The sequence below is a fragment of the Salvelinus fontinalis genome, chromosome 11 (genome assembly GCF_029448725.1).
Source record: "Salvelinus fontinalis isolate EN_2023a chromosome 11, ASM2944872v1, whole genome shotgun sequence".
NCBI lineage: Eukaryota > Metazoa > Chordata > Actinopteri > Salmoniformes > Salmonidae > Salvelinus > Salvelinus fontinalis.
The window spans coordinates 47082477-47106892 of NC_074675.1; the positions used below are offsets into that span (position 1 = coordinate 47082477).

Genomic DNA, 24416 nt, shown 5'->3' on the forward strand with positions numbered 1-24416 from the left:
TGGAAGATTAGACAGTTCAAAGTATTTGCAGCTCTACTAAGCTGCGCACCCAGCGCTCAGTTTAAACGTGTTTGAACGAGCCCCCTTTTGTCCTTCCTCATTGACTGGACAGATGCATGTATGGAAATGTAGTTCAACTTTACACCATTGTTGCAGAAACGTTCTAAATAAGATCACCGGAGACGACAACATTATAACGCGTTAACTGAAACAGTGATGGCAAGTCTCGTGATAAACATTACATCATGATAAAGAGGCATGTTCACCCCCACATTTTTTCAAATTAACGCATTAACGTTTTTCTGTAGGCAAGACATTTTTTTGTCACATTTTAAAATCACATTTAGGCATCTATGAGACACAGCATTAAATAAAAATAGGCTTTAATTATAGGGGCTTAATGGTTGGCAAACACAAAAACACTTCATACATGCTCATGGGCAAGCTCATTTAGAACCTAGTCTGATCATCTTATATAATGTCGCCTAGTAGTTCCCCAGACAACTAGGTTAAGGCAATGTTTTATACAGAAATGTGATATTGCATAGGCAGGGATGGGCAAAAATGACTAAATACAATTACAAAATACCATAAAGATCAAGGTATCCAAATAAATCACAGAAAACTTGTATTTTGAAAATTATTTAATTGAAATACAGTTATAGATTTGCAAGTAGCAAGCCCAAACAGAAACAACATTCTCAATAAATGTTACAGAAACATTACATTTACTTGCTATGACTGTGATTAGTGTTGTTTTATCTACCTTAGTTGAATGCACTGACTTGAGTCACTCTGGATAAGAGTTTCTGCTGAATGACATCAACATGTGTGTAAATGAACATACCAAAATGAACTGCAAAGCACACTGGGTATTATTATTGGCCTTGTTTCAGGGGGCATGTCTAGATGGGATACAGCTTTACCTAATTATCCTAAACTGCTACAAAAGTCAATTTTGACAAAAGCCATAGCCCTTCCAGACAAAACCTTGATTTGGGGCAGAGCTCATTAGAATAATACTTAGCATGCTTTGCGATTGTCTATTTTTTCATACACATTTATAATTAATTTACTTAGCAGACACTGTTATCACACCACAGTGCAATCAGACTTCTGATATCAATGCAGGGTGAAAGGGGGCCACAAAATGGCGAACCCCTATAATTAAGAATAATATACACTGCTCAAAAAAATAAAGGGAACACTTAAATAACACAATGTAACTCCAAGTCAATCACACTTCTGTGAAATCAAACTGTCCACTTAGGAAGCAACACTGATTGACAATAAATTTCACATGCTGTTGTGCAAATGGAATAGACAAAAGGTGGAAATCATAGGCAATTAGCAAGACACCCCCCAAAACAGGAGTGATTCTGCAGGTGGTGACCACAGACCACTTCTCAGTTCCTATGCTTCCTGGCTGATGTTTTGGTCACTTTTGAATGCTGGCGGTGCTCTCACTCTAGTGGTAGCATGAGACGGAGTCTACAACCCACACAAGTGGCTCAGGTAGTGCAGCTCATCCAGAATGGCACATCAATGCGAACTGTGGCAAAAAGGTTTGCTGTGTCTGTCAGCGTAGTGTCCAGAGCATGGAGGCCCTACCAGGAGACAGGCCAGTACATCAGGAGACGTGGAGGAGGCCGTAGGAGGGCAACAACCCAGCAGCAGGACCGGTACCTCCGCCTTTGTGCAAGGAGATGCACTGCCAGAGCCCTGCAAAATGACCTCCAGCAGGCCACAAATGTGCATGTGTCAGCATATGGTCTCACAAGGGGTCTAAGGATCTCATCTCGGTACCTAATGGCAGTCAGGCTAACTCTGGCGAGCACATGGAGGGCTGTGCGGCCCCACAAAGAAATGCCACCCCACACCATGACTGACCCATCGCCAAACCGGTCATGCTGGAGGATGTTGCAGGCAGCAGAACGTTCTCCACGGCGTCTCCAGACTCTGTCACGTCTGTCACATGTGCTCATGTGCTCAGTGTGAACCTGCTTTCATCTGTGAAGAGCACAGGGCGCCAGTGGCGAATTTGCCAATCTTGGTGTTCTCTGGCAAATGCCAAACGTCCTGCACGGTGTTGGGCTGTAAGCACAACCCCCAACTGTGGACGTCGGGCCCTCATACCACCCTCATGGAGTCTGTTTCTGACCGTTTGAGCAGACACATGCACATTTGTGGCCTGCTGGAGGTCATTTTGCAGGGCGCTGGCAGTGCACCTCCTTGCACAAAGGCGGAGGTAGCGGTCCTGCTGCTGGGTTGTTGCCCTCCTACGGCCTCCTCCACGTCTCCTGATGTACTGGCCTGTCTCCTGGTAGCGCCTGCATGCTCTGGACACTACGCTGACAGACAGCAAACCTTTTTGCCACAGTTCGCATTGATGTGCCATCCTGGATGAACTGCACTACCTGAGCCACTTGTGTGGGTTGTAGACTCCGTCTCATGCTACCACTAGAGTGAGAGCACCGCCAGCATTCAAAAGTGACCAAAACATCAGCCAGAAAGCATAGGAACTGAGAAGTGGTCTGTGGTCACCACCTGCAGAATCACTCCTGTTTTGGGGGGTGTCTTGCTAATTGCCTATAATTTCCACCTGTTGTCTATTCCATTTGCACAACAGCATGTGAAATTTATTGTCAATCAGTGTTGCTTCCTAAGTGGACAGTTTGATTTCACAGAAGTGTGATTGACTTGGAGTTACATTGTGTTATTTAAGTGTTCCCTTTATTTTTTTGAGCAGTGTATATAGTCTTTTGTATTTGGAAAATACAAATTACAGCTCTTGAAAGTATCTTGTTCCAAAATGCATTGGAGTGTAGTTCTGCCCAGTGTAATACAAATTACAAAATACTCAGAAGCAATTGAACTACACTAAACAAAAATATAAATGGAACATAAATATAAATGGAACAGTGTTGGTCCCATGTTTCATGAGCTGAAATAAAAGATCCCAGAAATGTTTCATAAGCACAAAAAGCTTATTCCTTTCAAATTCTGTGCACAGAAGTCTCAAGTTTTTAGGGAGCGCGCAATTGGCATGGTGACTGCAGAAATGTCCACTAGAGATGTTGCCAGAAAATGTAATGTTAATTTCTCTACCATAAACTGCCTCAAAGGCTGTTTTAGATCATGTTTGTCCAACCGGCCTCAGAACCGCAGACCACGTGTATGGCGTCGTGTGGGCACGCGTTTTGCTGAGGTCAACGCATAAGCTACGGACAACGAACACCATTTATTTGACCCTTATTTAACTAGGCAAGTCAGTTATAAACAAATTCTTATTTTAAATGACGGCCTAGGAACAGTGGGTTAATTGCCTTGTTTAGGGGCAGAACGACAGATGTTTACCTTGTCAGCTCGGGAATAAGATCTTACAACCTTCTGGTTACTAGTCCAACGCGCTAACCACTAGTTAACCACTGCAGCCCCAATTGCATTTTATCGATGCCAATTTGAATGCACAAAAATACTTTGATGAGATCCATTGGGCCCATTGTGAGGCCAATTTTGTTTTAAGGTATCTGTGACCAATAGATGCATATCTGTATTCCCAGTCATGTGAAATCCACAGATTAGGGCCTAATGAATTTATTTCAATTGACTGATTTCCTCATATGAACTGTAACAGTAAAAATCTATGAAATTATTGCATTTTGCTTTACATTTATGTTCAGTATACATATTTCCAATACATGTAACACAAATACTGCCCATCTCTGTGAATAGGCCTACACTGGGCTTAGCTTTTTTTTTTTTATAGCCTAAGCACTTTATAAGGCCTATTTACATTCTCAAATTAGAAAACATAGGGTCATGTTTGCATAATAAAATGTGGTAGGTATTTTTCCATAAATAGGCTATACATTTATAAACACAATGGGAAAATGTTGGGTATAGCCCTTTAAATGAGCTAACGTCAAATGTCCGCCTTGTTTCGCTCTTTCTATCCTGCACTCACAGCGCTTCAGTACGTGCGCGTGAAGGTGCACAGGCTCGGTGACACTTGCACCCAGCTCTTTGGGAATAGGAGGAAAGTCGGAAGAAGAGGTTATTTTAAGGACAGCATTAACAGACAAAACTAAATTTATTCTCGCCGTTACTGTGCAGAATATTGTGAAATTACAGGAAAATGGCAGATTCAATGACCCAGTCCGCCCAGATATCATCGTCGCAGGGGCTTGCCGATGGACAGAACTCTGTTGCGACCAAAGACTCAAAAATGTCGGGTAAGATGGATGTCATTCTATGTTGCAATAGTCAACATAGAAATTCTGTTTAAACGTTCAGTAACACAGGTGCTTTGAAATAAAGTAGCCCGTTGCTCTAATGTAAGACCGTCAAAAAACAATGTTTTGGGACCGTGAAAGGCAGGTACATTTAAAATGCTTAGCTCTACACTTATTTGTTCGTTGGTTAGGTTAACCAGTATATTATCCTTGTCTCTGTAAGCACTTGACATAGTCAAGTTGTTGAACAAGTAGTCCATACCTTGTAAGCTGATGATTTTGCATTTTTGTGAGCGTCAAAGGGTGCTAAATATCATAATATTAGACGTTTTACTTTACCAACAAACACCCACCACCATTTATGGGATCGAACGATACTCCACTGACGAGAAATTGTTTTAGAACACGGTTACCACCTACCCGTCGTTGGTTCGAGAAACGCGCACCACGATTTGATGGAACACCAAACTAGTCTACTTGTTCTGCCAAAGTTTTCTCAATCTCTGCAATCCCGAACTTTGTATTTACCAGACAAGGAAACAGAACGCGATGACACATTTTATTCTCTATTTGGGCCACGGTGAAATGGCTACATGTTGCAGGGACTGATCTGCACTGCAGATTCATTGTTACCAATGATTTGTAAATACACTAGTTGGCTGACAGGGGGCGCTGTTATGAAGTCACCGTTCCTCCATCTTGGCACTCCCCCATTGTAATATATTTAACTAGGCAAGTCATTTAATTAAGAACAAATTCTTATTTTCACTGATGGCCGAGGAACAGTGTCCCTGCCTTATTCAGAGGCAGAACGACAGATTTTTACTTTGTCAGCTCGGGGATTTGATCTTGCAACCTTTCAGTTACTAGTCCAACACTCAACACTAGGCTACCTGCCTCCCCTCAATACATGGATGGCATCAACAATCCAGGGTTTATATACATTGTTGATTGTTATTGGGCAACTGCAAATTTTAAGGGAGGACCTCTTATAGGCTGCTGTTTTTCCTGTTGCCAAATCACCTGCACATTGGTTAACAAAGCCATGCAAGAATATTAGTGCTTCACAGTCCAATCCCTCTCATTTGTTCGCTATGATGCATTGATTCTATGGTCTGTTTTTCATTTCTATTTTGTCTTTAGATGCATGTGTCCTGTAAGCTATATGATTGGGGGGAGGAAAGGACACTTGTCTCTGCAATAGTCTTCAAACTGACAGTATTTTGTCCATTAGGGAAGGGCATTTCAAGTAGTATAATCCATCTATTCAGCAAACCTTGTCTCACTTATAAAACTTGAAACAAGCATCTGTTGGGAGTACATTTGGAGCTGTGTATTAGGCTATAACTTCCTGTATATTATGCTATGTTGGCAAATACTAATGGGGCAATGATAGTAAAATAAATGTTACACTGCCATACATGCACTCAAACATATTCAGTTGGCCTTGCTGTTAGGATTTTTGTCTTTGTTTTTTTGCGTTTTCCTTTGTCTTTAATCTTTTTCTCTTTTGTTCAATTTGTTGGTGCATTGGGTGGGGAATGGAATTATACTTTTTTTCTTCGGGGGGACTGTGTGGGAGGTCTTGGATGGTTGAGGGGCAGCTCTTTGGGAACTGTGGGGGGGATCTTTCCCTTGAGCAGGGCGTTGACCCTGGTTGCTTCTGTGTCGCTGTGGATGGGAGGCTATTCGATGACCAATGTGACGTAGTTGTTGAGCGGCTTCACTGCATGTATATTGTATTTAAAAAAAAAAAAAAAAAAAAACTACACTAAAGTAGCCTAATCAGATGATCAATGTACAAACTGCTCTTAAATAGAAAAGCATTACTTTATTGGTTGACATACAGGTTGTGTGTAACAGGCTTACTTTACCATATGTTAACAACCAACCCCTTTAAATGTAGTTTACTGTATATCATTTCAAAGGCATGCTAAAAAGGAACCCAGCTCATATTGCAAACGGGGAATGCTTCTGTAATCTGTTCAAGGCTGAATACCAGTTATATTGCCTCAAGTGGGTGTGTCACAGTCATTTACTAACTGGTACATGTTTCAAAGGGGAGTCATATTTACGCTTCGATCACACCGACAGCGTCGTTGCATTTTGGTACACCAGAATTACATTCATTTCCAATGAAACGCTGTGTTTGCCTTGCAGCACTGCGTTGCAGAGGCAGTTGCAGTGCGTTCGGTGTGGTGCGTATGTTGGAGTTATCGAACGTATGCGTCAAACTGTATGCGTCGACGGCGTGACAGAAATGGTAGCAGAAGGTGAATGTTGAACTTTAGTTATATACATATCCAGATGATACTGTTCACTAGTTTGCGCAACAACGCTGTCAGTGTGCTCGACGCGTTAGCCCAGTGTGATAACCTTTTCCGTTTTAAAAAAAAGTGTCAATTTAAATGTTTGTTTTAACTGATCTCCAATATATTGGGATTGCCTTCGCATTTTTCTGAAGTCCATGCTACATTGTCAGTTGTCCGTCTACCATTCTTTCATTTGGCCTTGGTCACACAGACCAGATGCCAGTTGCCTTGTCATTACTATTTTTTCCCCCCTTACGTCAGCTGTATGATTTAATGATGACACTACAGTCCTTGTTGGACCCTTGGCGCTACTGTCGTACAGTTTCAATGTCCCGTGGCAAAGGTAATGTAGCATCCAGTCTGGAGGAAACCAAATGGACTTAGTACCAGTCAAAAGTTTGGAAAGACTTACTCATTCCAGGGTTTTTCTTTATTTTATTTTTTTTACTATTTTCTACGTTGTAGAATAATAGTGAAGACATCAAGACTATTAAATAACACATATGGAATAATGTAGTGACCAAAAAAGGGTTAAGCGAATCAAAATATTTGTTATATTTGAGATTCTGTAAAGTAGCCACCCTTTGCCTTGATGACCGCTTTGCACACTTGGCCTATCTTGCTCTCTGAGGCCGGTGTTGGCCAGTCTCTTTCATGCCTACTTCATTCTCAACACACTTGAGTGACAACACTAAGGAAGTGACCATAGAGATCAACCTAAGAGGTCTCACATCTAAAAGTGCATTGAGCCAGTTGATTGTCAGGGTTATTTAGTTCATGAAAAGCACCCCCTATTCTTTTCGATGCTGCTTTTACGAGGTGATTGTGCAAGCTCCGTCAATGGAACCATTTATCTAAGGTGGCAGAGTGTCCATGGGTCTACTGTTTTGTTGGACTGTACAGGAGAATTTGTTACAATGATTTCTGAATATCTCAGAAATGCTGTTCAAGTTGTCAGTGTTTGATTCAGTGCTATTTTCTTTCTTCCTGCGTCTGTTTTAATAGGAAGTTAAAACACTGCCTGTAAAACCCAAAACAACTACTGGACTGGAGATGCATTATTCAAACTCGGTAATATTACTGTGTTATCAGAGCTAAATCCGGTGCTCTACCGACTCTCCTGTTTCATAGGCTATGGACATTTTGATCTGGATTTCCACCCGTTTTCAGTTAGAACGACGGTCGAGGTCAGAAAACGGCAAGATGTTTGAAAGATGTGTGCTAGCTCAAGCTACAGTAGTGACTAAGGATTACTTTAGACTAGAAATGTTATTATTTGAAATGCTGCGTTTTGCAGAGTGGGAATCAACATTCGGCTGGTTTTAGCTTGAGTGTTAAGATGCAGTGAAACAGATACAGGCTGAGGAATGATCCAGAATCTAGGCCAGTGCAATGAGGAGCCTGCAGATAAGACCATGGCTGTAGTTTGTGAGAGAACATGGGGTACTTTTGGCTCCCTCTCCTATCTGCCTCTTATTTTCTCCCCCTCTCTGGCTGGCGCTCTGTTCTGGCAGACTATATAGTCTAAGGTCAGTAAATCTGGCTGAGGCAGCAAACTGGCCCCCCCGGGGGTTTGAGTGTCTTGACTTGACTTTCCTCGGGATGGGACAGAAATGGCTGGTAGGACTGGGAATGCAATGTTAGGCCCTCGTTCAGTTGTGTGCCATTGGCCCTCAAGGGCTCCCCCATAGATGAGCCTACATCCAGATCCAGTATTAGAGAATAGGGCAGCATGGTGCCAAAGCAGGTTCACTTCCTACTCATGTCTGCCGGTCATGAGAATGTTGTATCAAGGCTGGAAGTGTTGGAAACACGAGCTATATGAAGCCATGTTTAACGCTTGTCATAGACAACCTTAACAAGAGGAATGGTTAAAGTCTGTAAAAATGCACATTTTTCATCTTTGTCAGTCTGCTAAAAGGGAGTGGTTCTCTTGCATAGATCTTCTTAGATAAGTGACTCTAGAGGTTGTTTTTGTGAACACTGGGAGGATACGTTTCCTTCTGAAATGCTTCGTGTACTTGCACGCTACCACCAATGGTTTCAGGCTATTTGGAATTGTCAGCGACAGAAGCGTAACGTTGACTAATTTTCTTATTGCAGGTGTGGCATAGGTAGATTAAGACTCGCCCAGGCTCTTAAAGAGGAATGTTACATAGCAAGGGCTCGTCGACCTGATCAGCCAGTCTCCTACGTGAATCGTTTTGGGGTGACGATGACTCTAATTGATTAACCGGCTCTTGAACTTTACCATATATCTTACACACATATATTGAGTCTATAAAACATTAAGAACAACTGCTCTTTCCATGACACAGACAAGGTAAATCCAGGTGAAAGCTATGGTCACTTGTTAAATCCACTTCAATCGGTGTAGATTAAGGGGAGGAGACAGGTTAAAGAAGAAATGTTAAGACTTGAGAAATGGATTGTGTTTCTGTGCTATTCAGAGGGTGCATGGACAAGACAAGATTATACAGTTGAAGTCGGAAGTTTACGTTGACTGTGCCTATAAACAGGTTGGAAAATTCCAGAAAATGATGTCATGGCATTAGAAGCTTCTGATAAGCTAATTTACATCATTTGAGTCAATTAGAGGTGTACCTGTGGATGTATTTCAAGGCCATACCTTCAAACTCCGTGCCTCTTTGCTTGACATCATGGGAAAATCAAAAGAAATCAGCCAACACCTCAGAAAAAATTTGTAGACCTCCAAGTCTGGTTCATCCTTGGGAGCAATTTCCAAACGCCTGAAGGTACCACGTTCACCTGTACAAACAATAGTACGCAAGTATAAACACCATGGGACCATGCAGCCGTCATACCGCTCAGGAAGGAGATGCGTTTTGTCTCCTAGAGATGAACATACTTTGGTGCGAAAAGTGCAAATCAATCCCAGAACAGCAAAGGACCTTGTGAAGATTCTGGAGGAAACGGGTACAAAAGTATCTATATCCACAGTAAAACGAGTCCTATATCGACATAACCTGAAAGGCTGCTCAGCAAGGAAGAAGCCACTGCTCCAAAACCGCCATAGAAAAGCCAGACTACGGTTTGCAACTGCACATGGGTACAAAGATTGTACTTTTTGGAGAAATGTCCTCTGGTCTGATGAAACAAAAATAGAACTATTTGATCGTAATGACCATCGTTATGTTTGGAGGAAAAAGAGGGATGCTTGCAAGCCGACGAACACCATCCCAACCGTGAAGCACGGGGCTGGCAGCATCATGTTGTGGGGGTGCTTTGCTGCAGGAGGGACCGGTGCACTTCACAAAATAGATGGGTTCATGAGGAAGAAAAATGATGTGGATACATTGAAGCAAGACATCAGTCAGGAAGTTAAAGCTTGGTCGCAAATGGGTCTTCCAAATGGACAATGACCCCAAGCATACTTTCAAAGTTGTGGCAAAATGGCTTTAGGACAATGAAGTCAAGGTATTGGAGTGGCCATCACAAAGCCCTGACCTCAATCCTATAGATAATTTGTGGGTAGAACTGAAAAAGTGTCTGAGCAAGGCCTACAAACCTGACTCCATTACACCAGCTCTGTCAGAAGGAATGGGCCAACATTCACCCAACTTATTTTCGGACGCTTATGGAAGGACAACCGAAACGCTTGGTTTGACCCAAGTTAAACCCTTTAAAGGTAATGCTACCAAATACTAATTGAGTGTATGTAAACTTCTCACCGACTGGGAATGTGATGAAAGAAATAAAAGCTGAAATAAATCATTCTCTACTATTATTCTGACATTTCCCATTCTTAAAATAAATTGCTGATCCTAACTGACCTAAGACAGGGAGTTTTTACTAGGATTAAATGTCAGGAATTGTGAAACTGTCTAAGGTGTATGTAAACTTCTGACTTCAACTGTAGTGGCTGCATGTATACACTAGATGACTAATAGGTGGCTCTGTGTTGAAGCCCCTGTTCCTCCATCTTGGTACTCTCCCGCCGTTGTAAAATGTATTAATGTCTACATTCATTTTTGCCCCACTTATATTAGACACCTTAATGCATACTTTTTAAATTGTATGTGAGCTAAATGAAAATACAAAGATTTCCTTAATGTACAATCTGTAGAGATTACTAATGTCACTGTCTGCACTAAAACTAAAATACTTACATACACATAATTTTGTCCTTGAATACATGTAATTAAACTACTGTAGAATTCCTATGGAGGACTGCTCCTACTAGGGGTGTCAATATGGCCGACCGGTGGCTTCAAAGCCTCTCAATGGTCAATACATGGCATTAGTAGTCCTTGGTTTATATACATCATTGTTGCCACCCCATCTCACTCACAGCTGAATAAATTCCCCTACATGTCTCCTCTGGTGTTTCCCAGCTGTTAAATGTTTAAGGGAGGAAAAGCAAAACCTTGTTCCTCCTTCGATATTCATGGAGGCTGTTAGATGGGACTATTGCTCTACAAAAACTGTTCTTGTGATCACTTGGGTTACATAATGAATTACCATCAAGCAGGTGCAATGTGGGTGTCTGATTGGCAACGGGTATCGTAAACCAAAGGAGAAATATGTACAAATTGCATAAAAATTATGGAAAGTACCATACAATGTTATGAGAAGAGTGACGTTGTTGGAAGCATCGTTATTTGTGCGTAGTGAAGAATTTGCGTTTGTCATATTTGTTATTGTCTTTCCTTGCATAAGAAATGTTAAAGGGCATGGATTAAGTTGATCATAGGTGTATATTGGTAGTAAACTGGTAGACACTACCAGCTGCATGGGGCTTGCATGTTAGTAGTTATTTTACCGTAGCTTCTGACGTTGTAAAGCATACAGTATTGTATAGTTGATATAAGGCTGGATTAGTGGGAGTCCCACCAGGCATCCAGTTGACGTTAATGTATAAAATGGTGGGTGGTTGTTATGGGGATGGGAGTTATTTTCTGCCACTGTAGGATGTTCATTCTTCTGTCCTTTTTTTAATTTTTTCAGATTCCTTTCTTTCCTCTTCGCCTGTATCTCTCATTCAGTCTCCTCAAGGCAAGTGTATGGTTCTGTTACGCTGCTCGTCTGCTATCCTCCCTTTCACGACCTTCACGCTCTCTTTCCCTGTCATTCTCTCTTGCTCGGCTGCTGCTGTAATGCCTTCCATTCCTCTCTAGTGCCCTTCTCCTACTCTAGTCCAGACCAAGAACTTCATACTAGAGGCCTGGAAACATTTAATTCCACCCCCACTACGCAATCTTCAACAGAGCCCACCCCTAGAAGCCCTGTAACTGTATCCCACCTGTTTCCTGCTGACCGCCTGCACTAATTGCAATTTAGCTGGGCAGCGAGGCTCCTCCCTCTTTCAACAGTGTCTGACTTGGAATTTTCACCCCCCCCCCCCCCCCCCCCCCAACTGGAGGCCAGACCTGTTTAATTACTAGGACCAACAGGCCCAACCCCGAAGCCCCTGACTGACGCCCATGGTGCATGGCAAGGGAGAATCACCTGTTTAAAAAAAATATATATATATATTGTTAAGGGAAGTTTGCACAGAGTTCAGGTTTAAAGCCTGTTTTTAAGCGAAGATGTCTTCAGGCATGCATGTGATGTACCATACTGGATACAGCATATATGCTAGACACACAGCCTGACACGTGGTGAATTGATTAATCCACAGAGCTAATTGAGATGTACAGTAATGGATCAAGCCATCTATTGATGGTGTAGTGATACAGTAGATTGATTCCCAATGGAATGCACTGACTTTCCCAGTGGAATAGGTTGAAATTGATGGAATAAATTGGCATCAAGGAGGCATCAAACTAGCAGCACAGTGATGAGGAATATTGCATGTTTGGAATTAGTTGAGTAATTCCCCAAAGCTCCCTCTAACCTCCCCCAGAACCCCCCCCCCTGCTCGCTGATCTTTACCCCTATCAGAAAACTGACAAGACCTACAAATGACAGCAAGCGGATCTATTTCTAGTCTTTACTGCCTGCTCCACTCTGTCGCATTATTTAGGTCAACGGCACTGTAGGTCCAAGATAATCCCAAGATTGCCACCTTATTTTAAGAAAGCTGAGAGAAGTTCAAGTTCACAATGAGGAAAAACTCTAAAAATGGCTCAGGTTGGTTGTCCCAGAAGGGCCCTAGCTGTCCTTGGATAGATGGCCCCTTCATCCAGGCCTTATGCCCCATCTCGAAGAGCCTCCCACCCCAGTCCCTTCACCGGCACTGGAGGATGAGAGGCACTGGGGAGGGACCCACTCCACTCGCTGCTCTATGCCCGCATAAGGCTGGGGTCGGAGCCCTCCTCCCTGGATGCGCTCTGCCCCTCTACCTCTGCTTATAGCTTCTTAAGCTTTTTGCATGTCACCACTGCTGGAGTCCCTAAAATAAAAACTACTTTTTGGCTATCTTAAAATGTATATATTTTGTTTTCTTGATGTAGCTTTTTTTGCTTGGTTTGTTTTCTGAAACACAATTTCATTAGTTTTTATAAAAGTAGCCTACAATGTGTAGACCTGGACAGTATAGCAAGAGTATTAAACTTAAGCCAGACTAGTTTAGAGGTCGACCGATTTATGATTTTTCAACACCGATACCGATTATTGGAGGACAAAAAAAGCCGACGCCGATCTATAAAAATAAATAAAAACATTTATATATATCATACACACATTTTTGTAATAATGACAACTGCAACAATACTGAATGAACAATGAACACTTATTTTAACTTAATATAATACATAAATAAAATCTATTTAGTCTCAAATAACATGAGAACATATGTTAAAACGAACCACCAGCTTTCATGGGTCTTCAATATTGCCTGCTAACCTGGATTTATTTTAGCTAAATATGCAGGTTTAAAAATATATACTTGTGTATTGATTTTAAGAAAGGCAATGACAGTCAATGTTTTTTTATAAGGTAAGTTTAATGCTAGCTAGCAACATACCTTAGCTTACTGCATTCGCGTAACAGGCAGGCTCCTCGTGGAGTGCAATGTAATCAGGTGTTAGAGCATTGGACTAGGTAACTGTAAGGTTGCAAGATTGGATCCCCCGAGCTGACAAGGTTAAACTGTCGTTCTGCCCCGTTCCTAGGCCGTCATTGAAAATAAGAATGTGTTCTTAACTGACTTGCCTAGTTAAATAAAGGTGTAAAAAAGTTAAAATATTTTTTAATAATCGGCAAATCGGCGCCCAAAAATACCGATTTCCGATTGTTATGAAAACTTGAAATCGGCCCTAATTAATCGGCCATTCTGATTAATCGGTCGACCTCTAGACTAGATGGCCAGAAACTGAATCTGTCCTATGTAGTGCTAGGATATTAAGTCAAACAGCTAATCACACGGTGAGGGAGATGGGCCTGGGAGCTATTCCATCAATCACTAATTGGAAATGACACTGCTGTACCCAATGGAATTTGATCTCTTATCATACAGTGACTCCTTTTCTCTGCAGCAAAAATATTCCACTGTGTTCATGCTTTTGTGAATAGTAGTACTTGTATCATTTTTTAACAATAACAGATTGTAGGCTTACCACAACGCGCAATATCCTCATACCTTCAAGTGTACCTAATATGCAGTTCTAGTCCTTTTTTTAAAGGTGTCTAGAGGCAAACCTTTTCTGGATTTAGCTAAGCTGTGATCCCTACTGGAAGGCTGTGTCTTATCAAGTAAACTATTTGTCTCATCCGCATAGTGCCAAAATTATTGAGCTGATTTCCACTTTCTCATCTTGAAGAAATGCCTCCCTTTTTGAGTCTTCCTGCTAGACATATTTTGGGACGTGAGACGTTTGTTGGACCATGTTGAATAGACCATTTAAAATGGGGATTAGTAACGAGTGTCCCTTTTTTAAAGTCCCACACACTTTAGCACTCAACTCCAATTACTGTGGGGAGGAGATGACGTAATATAATAACCTCTATCTCTAACAACTGAGGACCACAGGAAGTGATGTTCTCATCAGAGGTTGAACGAGTATTACTAAACTGTGTTTGACAGTTTCTTATATGTTTTTGGGTCGTGTTATTTGTGATTCCAATCAGGGAGTGTCGGCTCCCTGTTGCCAGTGGCTCTGATTTCCTGTTCACGGTGCAGTAGCTGTTTTGTTTACTTGCGTCGAGCCAAAATGCTACATTGTTTTCGGCTAGATGGAAAGTCCATTCGTCTATGTGGCCTAGTTTGAACAATGCATAATGGACCTCAATGGGAGGGGAAGGTCCAGACCAAAACAGCCCACCCTTGAGTTGTGTACTGATGAACAACATGTCCACGGTGCTGTGGGTTTAGGATGGCTGCAGGGTCAAGCTGACTGGCCACAATGCCTATACAGAGCACCAAGCTACAATAACACAATACTATTAACTCATTGACGTAAGCTGTTGGGTAGTTTATGAAATGTACTATAACATTGGATTTGAAAATAAATGGCGCCATTGATTTGTTCCTCTTTAGATTAGGATCTCTTGACTCCATTTATAGTAAATAACCATATAGAAGGAGAAGTGGACCTTGTTGCATTTGGAAAAAGTACCAGCTGCATATTTGACCTGTTCCTTCCGGAGATATTGCCTCAAAGCAGAGGTCAAACCTTGGTCTCTGTTTGCCTGGGGATGGCAGAGGCAAGCAGACAGCTGATGTGTACCTCCCAATATAGCTGCCAATTCTCCACTATGATTGCTTGTCTCTGGGTGTTGGAAAAGTACAGGGGGGGACCATTAAGCTCAAAAGGGATCATGTGATTATTGGAGCAGCTTGGAACATCTTGCGGATTATGTATGTATGACCCAGGATACCCGTGGCACTGTGCCATTGAGGGGATCCTTGTCCCAGTCTGACTCTGTCACTTCAGCTGTGGCGTGTGGCAATAGCAGCAGGTTAGCGTGCTTAGTGGTGTATTGACAGACTGCAGCACAGGGGGGACATGATTTAGGAAGCCTTAACACCAGGACTATTGTCCAGCTTGTTATGTGTGCTGTGTTAGCTGGGTGTTGTTATTGATTACACCGATGGTCGGGTGGGACAAGGCCAGAATAGTCCGATGTAGTTATGCTTGAAAATTGGTCCGTAGGTCATCTGAGGATGAGACTAGTCCTGTAAATCAATGATGTTTTAATTTCACTCCGGTTATATTTTTGAGTCTGAGGTAGTGCACTGTATTCATTCCTGGGATGAGTCATCTCAGTACATTAAAGATATTGGATTGTCGTTCTTCTGTTTGATTAATATTGTACCTAATTTACAAGATTATGGTATGACGCTTAAACATAATTATAATTATGTTGTCTGTGTAAGTAACGCAATGTCATCTGCAGTATTGAAGACACGAAGAAGAGTATTCCCCTTCTTCGTATCGCCCTTCGTATGTAGGCCTATAGGTTGTTTTCAGATGGTAGCTCATTTGGTAATCAAATTATTTGTTAATTAGGTCATTATAGAAATAACACCTTTTTAATTTAACTCCTGTTTATACTAGGCTACAGTCGCTTGACCTGAGTCTCTGGCCCATTTTAAAAGGCATTGCAAGTTAAAATGGGGAGCATTTATCCTATGTGACCTTTGCTTCTAGGCACATTTTATATCTGGTCCCTGTTGTCACATTCAGTTCTATGATGTTGGTCTTCGGGAGATGTGAAGTGACTGCTCAACGGTTCTCAGTAAGGTTGTTGATATTACCCAGATAAAGGAAGGAAGGATAGATTGAGTGTACCAACCCTTTCTCCATCACAAGTATTTTGTAAGACATACCAGACACGGAGTACCCGATTTTAACAAAACTCCAGGCCATAGTCTATGCAGCTGTACTTAAAAAATATATTAATAGCAAAAGATGTGATTGTGATGTAGACCACAATGCATATGCTACCACAGGTCACACAGTATAACAGTTTTGTTTATAGATACAATTTTCTTATTTCGTTTGGAGCTGCTTCATTTCGACCATACAAGTCATTTCCAATGTTGCCTCATTGAAAAGGCTCTTCAATGGCAACAACTTGAGACGTTAAGTCAGCAATGCATGCTGACTGATGCCCTCATCCATTACTGACTTTAAACCGTCTCATGCTATGCATGACTGCTTGGGCTGCAACAAAATGGCCTCCACCGACTATAACTGGAAGTGCATGGGAGTTTGAGTGTGTGATTTTTATGCCCTCCTTCTTCCCTTCCCTGCCTCCGTGCATGGCCGACAGACAAAAGGGTGGTGCTGGGCTCTGACACACCCTCAGAAGGGGTGGCCACCTCCCTTCGCTTCGCCAGTTCTTCTCAACCCGGCTCATCTTCTTCCGTTAACTACGGGAGCGACCCATCATCAGGTCAGCCTGACGGAAAGCAAGATGATTCACTGACTGTGACGTCCCCCGTGTCTGAGAGGATTAAGGCACTGGAGGCCCTGGCAGCAAAGGAGGAGCCCAAGAACGACGGCGGCTTCCCTCACTTCAAAGAGCGCCACTATGAGACGTCTCCTACTGAAGCGCCAACAGAGAGCACCTCACCCTTCCAGAAAAAAGGAGCCTCCATTGATCAGGAATCGCCAGAATCCCCCTTTGAGGTCATGGGAGAAGCCCGACAAGGGAGTGAGTTTGAAGATACTGCAGCCTGGATGAAAGCTCACTTACCCCCTGTGTCTGACTTTGAAGATGCTCTTGTATCAGAGGAGGATGGCAAATCCCAAGAGATAAAAGTGGCAGATAAAGTGGTGCCTGATGATCCAGAGGCGTTTGCCTGTGTCCCTGACGCTTTCATGGACTCTCCCATTGAAAGGCCTGAACTGAAAAATGTCTTCAAAGACCCAGCGCAGCGGTCTAGCGTCGAGGAAGAATTTGACCTGAGCTTCCTACCTAAAGCTTACATAACAGACACCCAAGGCCCTCCTGACCTTCATTCTGAGCTCACTGCTTCGCCTGCCCCTCCTGCTGGTTTGGACTCTCCCTATCCCTCCTCTGACTCTAAAGAGAAGGATTTGAAGACCAAGCAGGCCCCATGGGGTGGTGACCTGGTGCTCCCAGAGGTAGTCGACAGCTCAGGAGACTCTGAGGACACCGTCATCGAGGACACAGCCTCCATTCCTGGCCCCTCTTCGTCAAGTGATGCTACACCTGCCCACAACCCCTCTGTTCCTTCTCTCCCTACTGAAGAAAAGGAAACCCCGCCAGCAAAGCAGCCAATGCGGGTCCCTACCATCAATGTTATTGAGACGGACGAGCCGAATTACAGCGACGAGGAGATGGAGATTGAAATAGAGGACGAAAGTTATGAAGTTGTTGTAGGAGACCCTGTGAAAGAGGCACCAAAAACGCCCGAGCCACAACCAGATGTGACGAAAAAGGAATTTACCCAAATTCCTCCCTTAGAATATGAGGGTTATTCTCCTCCCTCCTCTCCTGTCGACTCTGATGAATACTCACCTAAACACAACATCCTGAAATCTGAATTGGATACAGATAATATGAAGACCACAGTACCTAATGATGAGTCAAAGGGCTCAAGTGCTGACGTTTCACAAGCACAGAAAGTGGAGTCTGACCACTCACAGACTCCCAATGAGTCTAATGGGAAGTCTTCACCTTCCACTGCCAAATCTCCTGAGAAAACCGCAGAGAACCTTTCAGACTTTCCAGAATATGATGACGATGACTGGTCAACTGGCTCGCAAGATATCTTAATTAAATCGAGCTCTGCTAATGTTGAAGCTCAGGATCGTCCACTTTGCCCCTCATCCAAGTTTGAAGAGAAGCAAGAGTCTGATATTAAAGAGGATTATATGCAGCCAGTTGAGCTTTCAAAATCCAACTACATGGAGGATGACACAATCCGTAAATACGACAGACAGTCTTTTGAAGATGAAGACTCACTTATATCCATGAATGACACCATTGATGATAAAGAGCTGAACTTTAACACTGTATGTGAGCCTTCTTCCGATCCAACCTCACAGATCCATATTGGAACACGACTCCCTCAAAACAATGCAACCACTGTGGAGCAGGATATCCCCTCGATGGCTGAAGTGGACTCCTTCCCCAAGCCTGTTGGAGGCCAGCCATCTCCCAGGGAGTTTCCCAAAGATCCATTCACCTCTTTCCAGAGCGAACTGCCCAGCAGCACCCTGGAGCCCAAGACTGAGAAGAAATTGAATGATGAAATCCTCATTACAGATAGCATTGTCAACAGCAAGACACATCCCCCTCAGGAAGCTGAAGCAGGACACCAGTCACCAGACAATACCAGTGACCCAGAAAGCATTGAGCCGGACTGCTCAGTCTCTGGTGCCACGGACAGCTTCGTCGAGTTCATGAGGGAGTGCCTGAAGTCACGACAGGACGAAGATCCAGAAGACCTCCGTCAAGATCTCACAGCCAAGGATGAGTGTCCTAAAACAGGCGCCCCTCCCTCCCAGCCCACACCAACCATGGTCATGGATCTGGAGCAGGAACGCCTCACTATCAATGCACTCAAAGAGTTGGGCAGCAGCCAAGAGGAGGAGGCTGACCTCCAGTCTAGTATCGAGGCTTCTGAGAAATCCCAGTCTTCCTTTATATCGACAACCTCCGACCCTCCTTCTCCCCAAAACAAACCTGCTTCCGACGGTGTATATTCGAAAGAGGTAGAAGCCATCGACGTGTGGGTGGCCGAGGCCTACCACCTTGCAGAGCATGTCTTGGCAGCAATACTAACGCACTTGTCAGGTAACCCGTCTTCCCTCTGGGGTCTTTGCCTGCTAACCTCACACAAGCAAAGCACAATGATCACTCTTCCCCTCTCTCTCTCACTTGCACTTTTCTCCCATCTTGGTCTTCCTATTCAAAATAGGAGCACACTAACTATATAACATATGGTATATAATCACCATGTTGATTTTCTTTTTTTATTCTGATACAGGTGCCTTTGCGTGTATTACTGAAATATTTATTTTAGTCAAGCCTTCTGAAGGTCTCCACGTTCAGAGTGCAGTTATTACAAAAGGGTCAAACTATATATTGTGCTGTGTGTGTATTTTCAATATGACCCCCCCCCCCCCCCCCTTCCCATGTCCTTAAGCTTGGCAGTAATCATGGTCGGACAGTGGGTGGTGGGCAGTTCAAACGTGGCTTCCTGGTGTCTGCTTGCAATGTCCCTGGAAGTCAGGCGGAATAGTCGATCCACCAGTGTTGGGTTTCTGCTTTGGGCGACGTTCCACGCTACAGTGCACTTGGAACAGGACGGGAGACGATCATTCCAGAGACTGATGGTCATTTTGAAGGAGTGGACTTTACGCAACTTTTTTTGTGATGACATCATTCATTATTATGATCCTGCTGGATTGGATGTTACAAAGCATGACCAGACTCAGTAGAGAGAATTATGTGAAAAATACTCTGATATTCATGGGTCATTGTGGGCTGCTCTCAGGTTTGCATGACCCTAAGTGTGAGTTGGCAAAAGGCTATACAGATGGGACCAGGCTAGGGGACATTGGCCCTCTTTGTTTTTTGTGTGAAAATTGTCACAGTAGGCTGAGATGCAGGGTACCAATCGCTCTAATTAATCTTGTCCTCTCCTCTTGAATCATGGTACAGCACCCCTCCTTCCCTTATCTGGAAAATTATACGCTGTGTGTGTGACCAATTTGGTTTTAATGGTACAAAGGATGCAGTAAATGGACTTCTGCTCAATATCTCAAATCAAATGTTATTTGTCGCATGCAGCTTACAGTGAAATGCTTACTTAGAAGCCCTTAACCAACAAAGCAGTTTCAGAAAGTATTTACAAAAATAAACTGAAGTAAAGAAATGTTTTGACCATATGATCATCCAATACTGCATACATTATCACGGCTGTCATTGTTACATACCGTCTAACAAGCTGTCAAGTCTACTCTAGTTATATACATTTAGTGTAATGGTCGTCTGCTTTTGATTTACCGAGTGGCAGGATAGCCCTCTACTTCACAGTGTAGAGTTAAAGCAAATAGGGGCCCTCTTCCTATTCTCTTCCTGCTCAGTGCAAAAAGGAAATCCAAACCTGGCACACATTGACTGGTATGCAGACGAGTGAATGCAGGATGCACTCAAACCCGTACAGTCGCTGTGAGCTTAACCTACACCACGGGCATGCTATGGAGCGGTAGGTCATCACTGAGGCAACCAGTAACTAGGGGAAGGTGTATGCTATGCAGTCGCGGAGGGAGTGATAAAGAATTATTACAGTGAAGTACTGTTTGAAAGATGCTTTAGAACAATGTGTATATAGTAAAGGATGAAGGTTGCATTTTTATTCTAACATGTTGATCAATAATGCACTATATATATGGAGTTGACCCAACTTTGGCAACGCCTTCCTCATTGAGTGCCGCACCCCTTTTGCCCTCAACAGCCTCAATTTGTCAGGACATGGACTCTACAAGGGGTCAGAAGCGTTCCACAAGGATGCTGGCCCATGTTGACTCCAGTGCTTCCCACAGTTGTGTCAAGTAGGCTGGATGTCCTTTGGGCGGTGGAGCATTATTGATACACACGGGAAACTGTTGAGCATGAAAAACCCAGCAACGTTGCAGTTCTTGACACAAACCGGTGAGCCTGGCACCTAGTACCATACCTCGTTCAAAGGCACTTAAATATTTTATCTTGCCCATTCACCCTCTGAATGGCACACATACACAAGCCATGTCTCAAGGCTTATAAATCCTTTAACTTTTTAAGGCTGCAATCCTGTTAACGGGATCGATATGACAACAGCCAGTAAAAGTGCAGGGCTCCAAATTCAAACAAATCTCATAATTAAAATTCCTCAAACATTTTACATCTTATACCATTTTAAAGGTAATTTTGTTAATCCCACCACAGTGTCCGATTTCAAAAAGGCTTTACAGCGAAAGCACCACAAATGATTGTTAGGTCACCGCCAAATCACAGAAAAACACAGCCATTTTCCCAGCCAAAGACAGGAGTCACAAAAAGCAGAGATAAAGATAAAATTAATCACTAACCTTTGATCTTCATCAGATGACACTCATAGGACTTCATGTTACACAATACATGTATGTTTTGTTCGGTAAAGTTCATATTTATATCAAAAAATCTCACGTTGATCAAAGAGTAGCTTGTTATGTTCAGTAGTTCCAAAAACATGTGGCGATTTTGCAGAGAGCCACATGAACGTTAATTATGAGTATTTCTGGAAATTGATCAAAGATCAAGTGTTATACATGGAATTTTAGATCCACTTCTCCTTAATGCAACCGCTGTCAGATTTCAAAAAAGCTTTACGGAAAAAGCAAACCATGCAATAATCTGAGGTCGGCGCTCAGAGCCCAATCAAGACAAAAATATATCCGCCATATTGTGCAGTCAACAGAAGTCAGAAATAACATTATACATATTCACTTACCTTTGATCTTCATCAGAATGCACTCCCAGGAATCCCAGTTCCACAAATGTTTGATTTGTTCGGTAATGTCCATTTGGCCAAATAGCTACTTTTGTTAGCGCGTTTGGTAAACGAATCCAAAGTCACGAAGCGCGTTCACTAAAAGCAGACAATGTCAAAAAGTTCCGTAACGGTCAGTAGAAACATGTCAAACGATGTATTGACTCAATCTTAAGGATGTTTTTAACATAAATCTTCAATAATGTTCCAACCGGAGAATTCCTTTGTCTTCAGAAGTGCATGAACGCGCATGTTCAGGTCATGGTAGAGCTTACGCAATCCCCTCTCATTCGGCCCCCCTTCACAATAGAAGCTTCAGACAAGGCTCTAAAGATTGTTGACATCTAGTGGAAGCCTTAGGAAGTGCAAAATGACCCATATCACACTGTATATTTGATAGGCGATGAGTTGAAAACCTACAAACCTCAGATTTCCCACTTCCTGGTTGGATTTTTGTCTCAGTTTTTTGCCTGCCATATGAGTTCTGTTATACTCACAGACATCATTCAAACAGTTTTAGAAACTTCAGAAGTGTTTTCTATCCAATACTAATAATAATATGCATATATTAGCGACTGGGGAGCAGGCAGTTTACTATGGGCACCTCTGGGCACCTTTTCATCTAAGCTACTCAATACTGCCCCTGCAGCCATAAGAAGTTAACCTGTCTCCTCCCCTTCAACTACACTGATTGAAGTGGATTCAACAAGTAACATCCATAAGGGATGATCGATTGACCAGGTGAAAGCTGTTTAATGGAAGGAGCAGGTGTTCATAATGTTGACTACTGGTTACTGTATACTTAAAGACCAAAATTCAAAAAGCATAGCTTAAATATTTGGGCCTATTTCTCTCTCAATCTGCTACATGTATAGGATTTCTCTTTTCAAGTCCCCATTTGAACCTTGTCCTGTCCCTCAGCTTCCACTTTCCAGGTTGTTAGGCGTGGAATGCCTGGCTAGGTGAGTTAAGTTTATTTTAGTGCGTTTTTAACTACCTGTTTTTAGGTGGATTGGCTCCATTGTTGATCATTTCAGCGTGGGTATACCAGTTTTCCATCAATGGGCCTCAAAAAGATATGGATAAACTCCTGCTGATATGAATCAGTCGTCTTCCCAAATGGGGTACACTTTTGGACATTGGTATCTTGGGTTAGTAAGAAAATCTTGACTTGCTGCCAGGCCTTTAAAGATTAGTTCAAATCAGGCAGTCCAATTTTGAGTAAGATTTGTTTTAATCCTGTGTTTATGTGGACTGTGAGGGATAGGGCCAGCCAGTCAGTCTGAAGGAAGTGGATCATGTGAAGACTTGAATCAAACTTAACCACCCATGCCAATGTGTGTAATCACCTATGGTATTTGAATTGCATAATGAAGCTTTATCAGCTGGTTTAGCTTCACAGGAGTAAAGAATTCCAGTCTGTGTCCAGGCTGTTGTATTAGGTCAAACACACATACTGCCAAGCAGGAGGTGGTGTGGTGCCTGTACCTTTAAGAGCTGGTTGCTGTCCAGTGAGATAGAAAGCAGCCCACTGCAGCTCTGTTGACACTGGGAACGTTGCTTGAGCCTGTAACACGGAGGGGGGACGATAATGAACGAGGGCCGTCAGCCCAGGCTGCCTCCCTGTGGGTACCAGCAAGCATGCTGGGAGGGACTCAGACCCCTGCAGTGCTGGGTGAGGAAACCCCACTTGTTCACTTGGCGCTGCTCAGCAGACAATTAGGCGGCATCAGGAACATTAGAGTGCTGTCTGTCCTCCTACAACAGGGGCGCTGCTGCTCTGTCAGTCTGTAAACAAGTTTTTATTTTTCACCGTCATGCAGCCGGGCTTCACATTTCAACTGATACACAACATATTGTAGTATATTTGGAACAATGTTATTTAATAATGGAGATTTCGATTTTTGATAAATAGGCCTGCAGAGGAGCAGTGTTTTATTACATTAGTTGTGAGAAAACAATACTAAATTAGAGGAAGGGTAAAAGAGCACTATGAGAATTAAGTATCTTAATTTATTCCCTCAATCCTCCCTCGTTCAATAAACACCCACACAGTTGTCTAGAATTGCCAGTTAACATTGACACACTGCATCCAATATGAGTGGGTATTTTATTAATGTAAAACTATCTGCAGTGTAGCCTAATTTCACAACACATATCCTGTTACTGAAACAGGATATAGATAAGTGATTGTGTTTTTCTCCTCCACTCAATCTTGTGTAAATTTGTGCCTTTACTATGTGCAGCCCTGGATAAATTCCTATTACCCATCTGTAACACTGCCCCACGACGCAGCTGCTTACAAGCTGATAACATATGACGATATTAATCTTAGCTGCCCTATTTTGACATGCATTTCCCACGGTAGGCCTGTAGACGTGACATGCTAGATCTGAGTGTCGGTATGTAGGGCTGGGGGGGGGGTGGGGGGGTGTAGTGAATGAGTGAAACCAAAACGCCAACAGAATTTCCTCT

At 42.8% G+C, this 24416-nt stretch overlaps 1 protein-coding gene across 3 annotated transcripts in view; it reads left to right on the forward strand.

Annotated features, from left to right (window-relative positions):
• Nucleotides 1–3943: 3943 nt before the first annotated feature.
• Nucleotides 3944–24416, forward strand: part of rtn3 (reticulon 3) — a 31135-nt gene continuing 10662 nt past the window's right edge. Inside the window, exons 1-3 of one of the 3 annotated variants that reach the window (XM_055938903.1) lie at nucleotides 3944–4235; nucleotides 11516–11563; nucleotides 16727–19222. In XM_055938903.1, the coding sequence (XP_055794878.1) occupies nucleotides 4139–4235; nucleotides 11516–11563; nucleotides 16727–19222 (2641 nt within the window). In that variant the 5' untranslated portion in view covers nucleotides 3944–4138. The remainder of the gene's footprint in view (nucleotides 4236–11515; nucleotides 11564–16726; nucleotides 19223–24416) is intronic. The other 2 variants (XM_055938904.1, XM_055938905.1) reach the window with 2 other exon arrangements.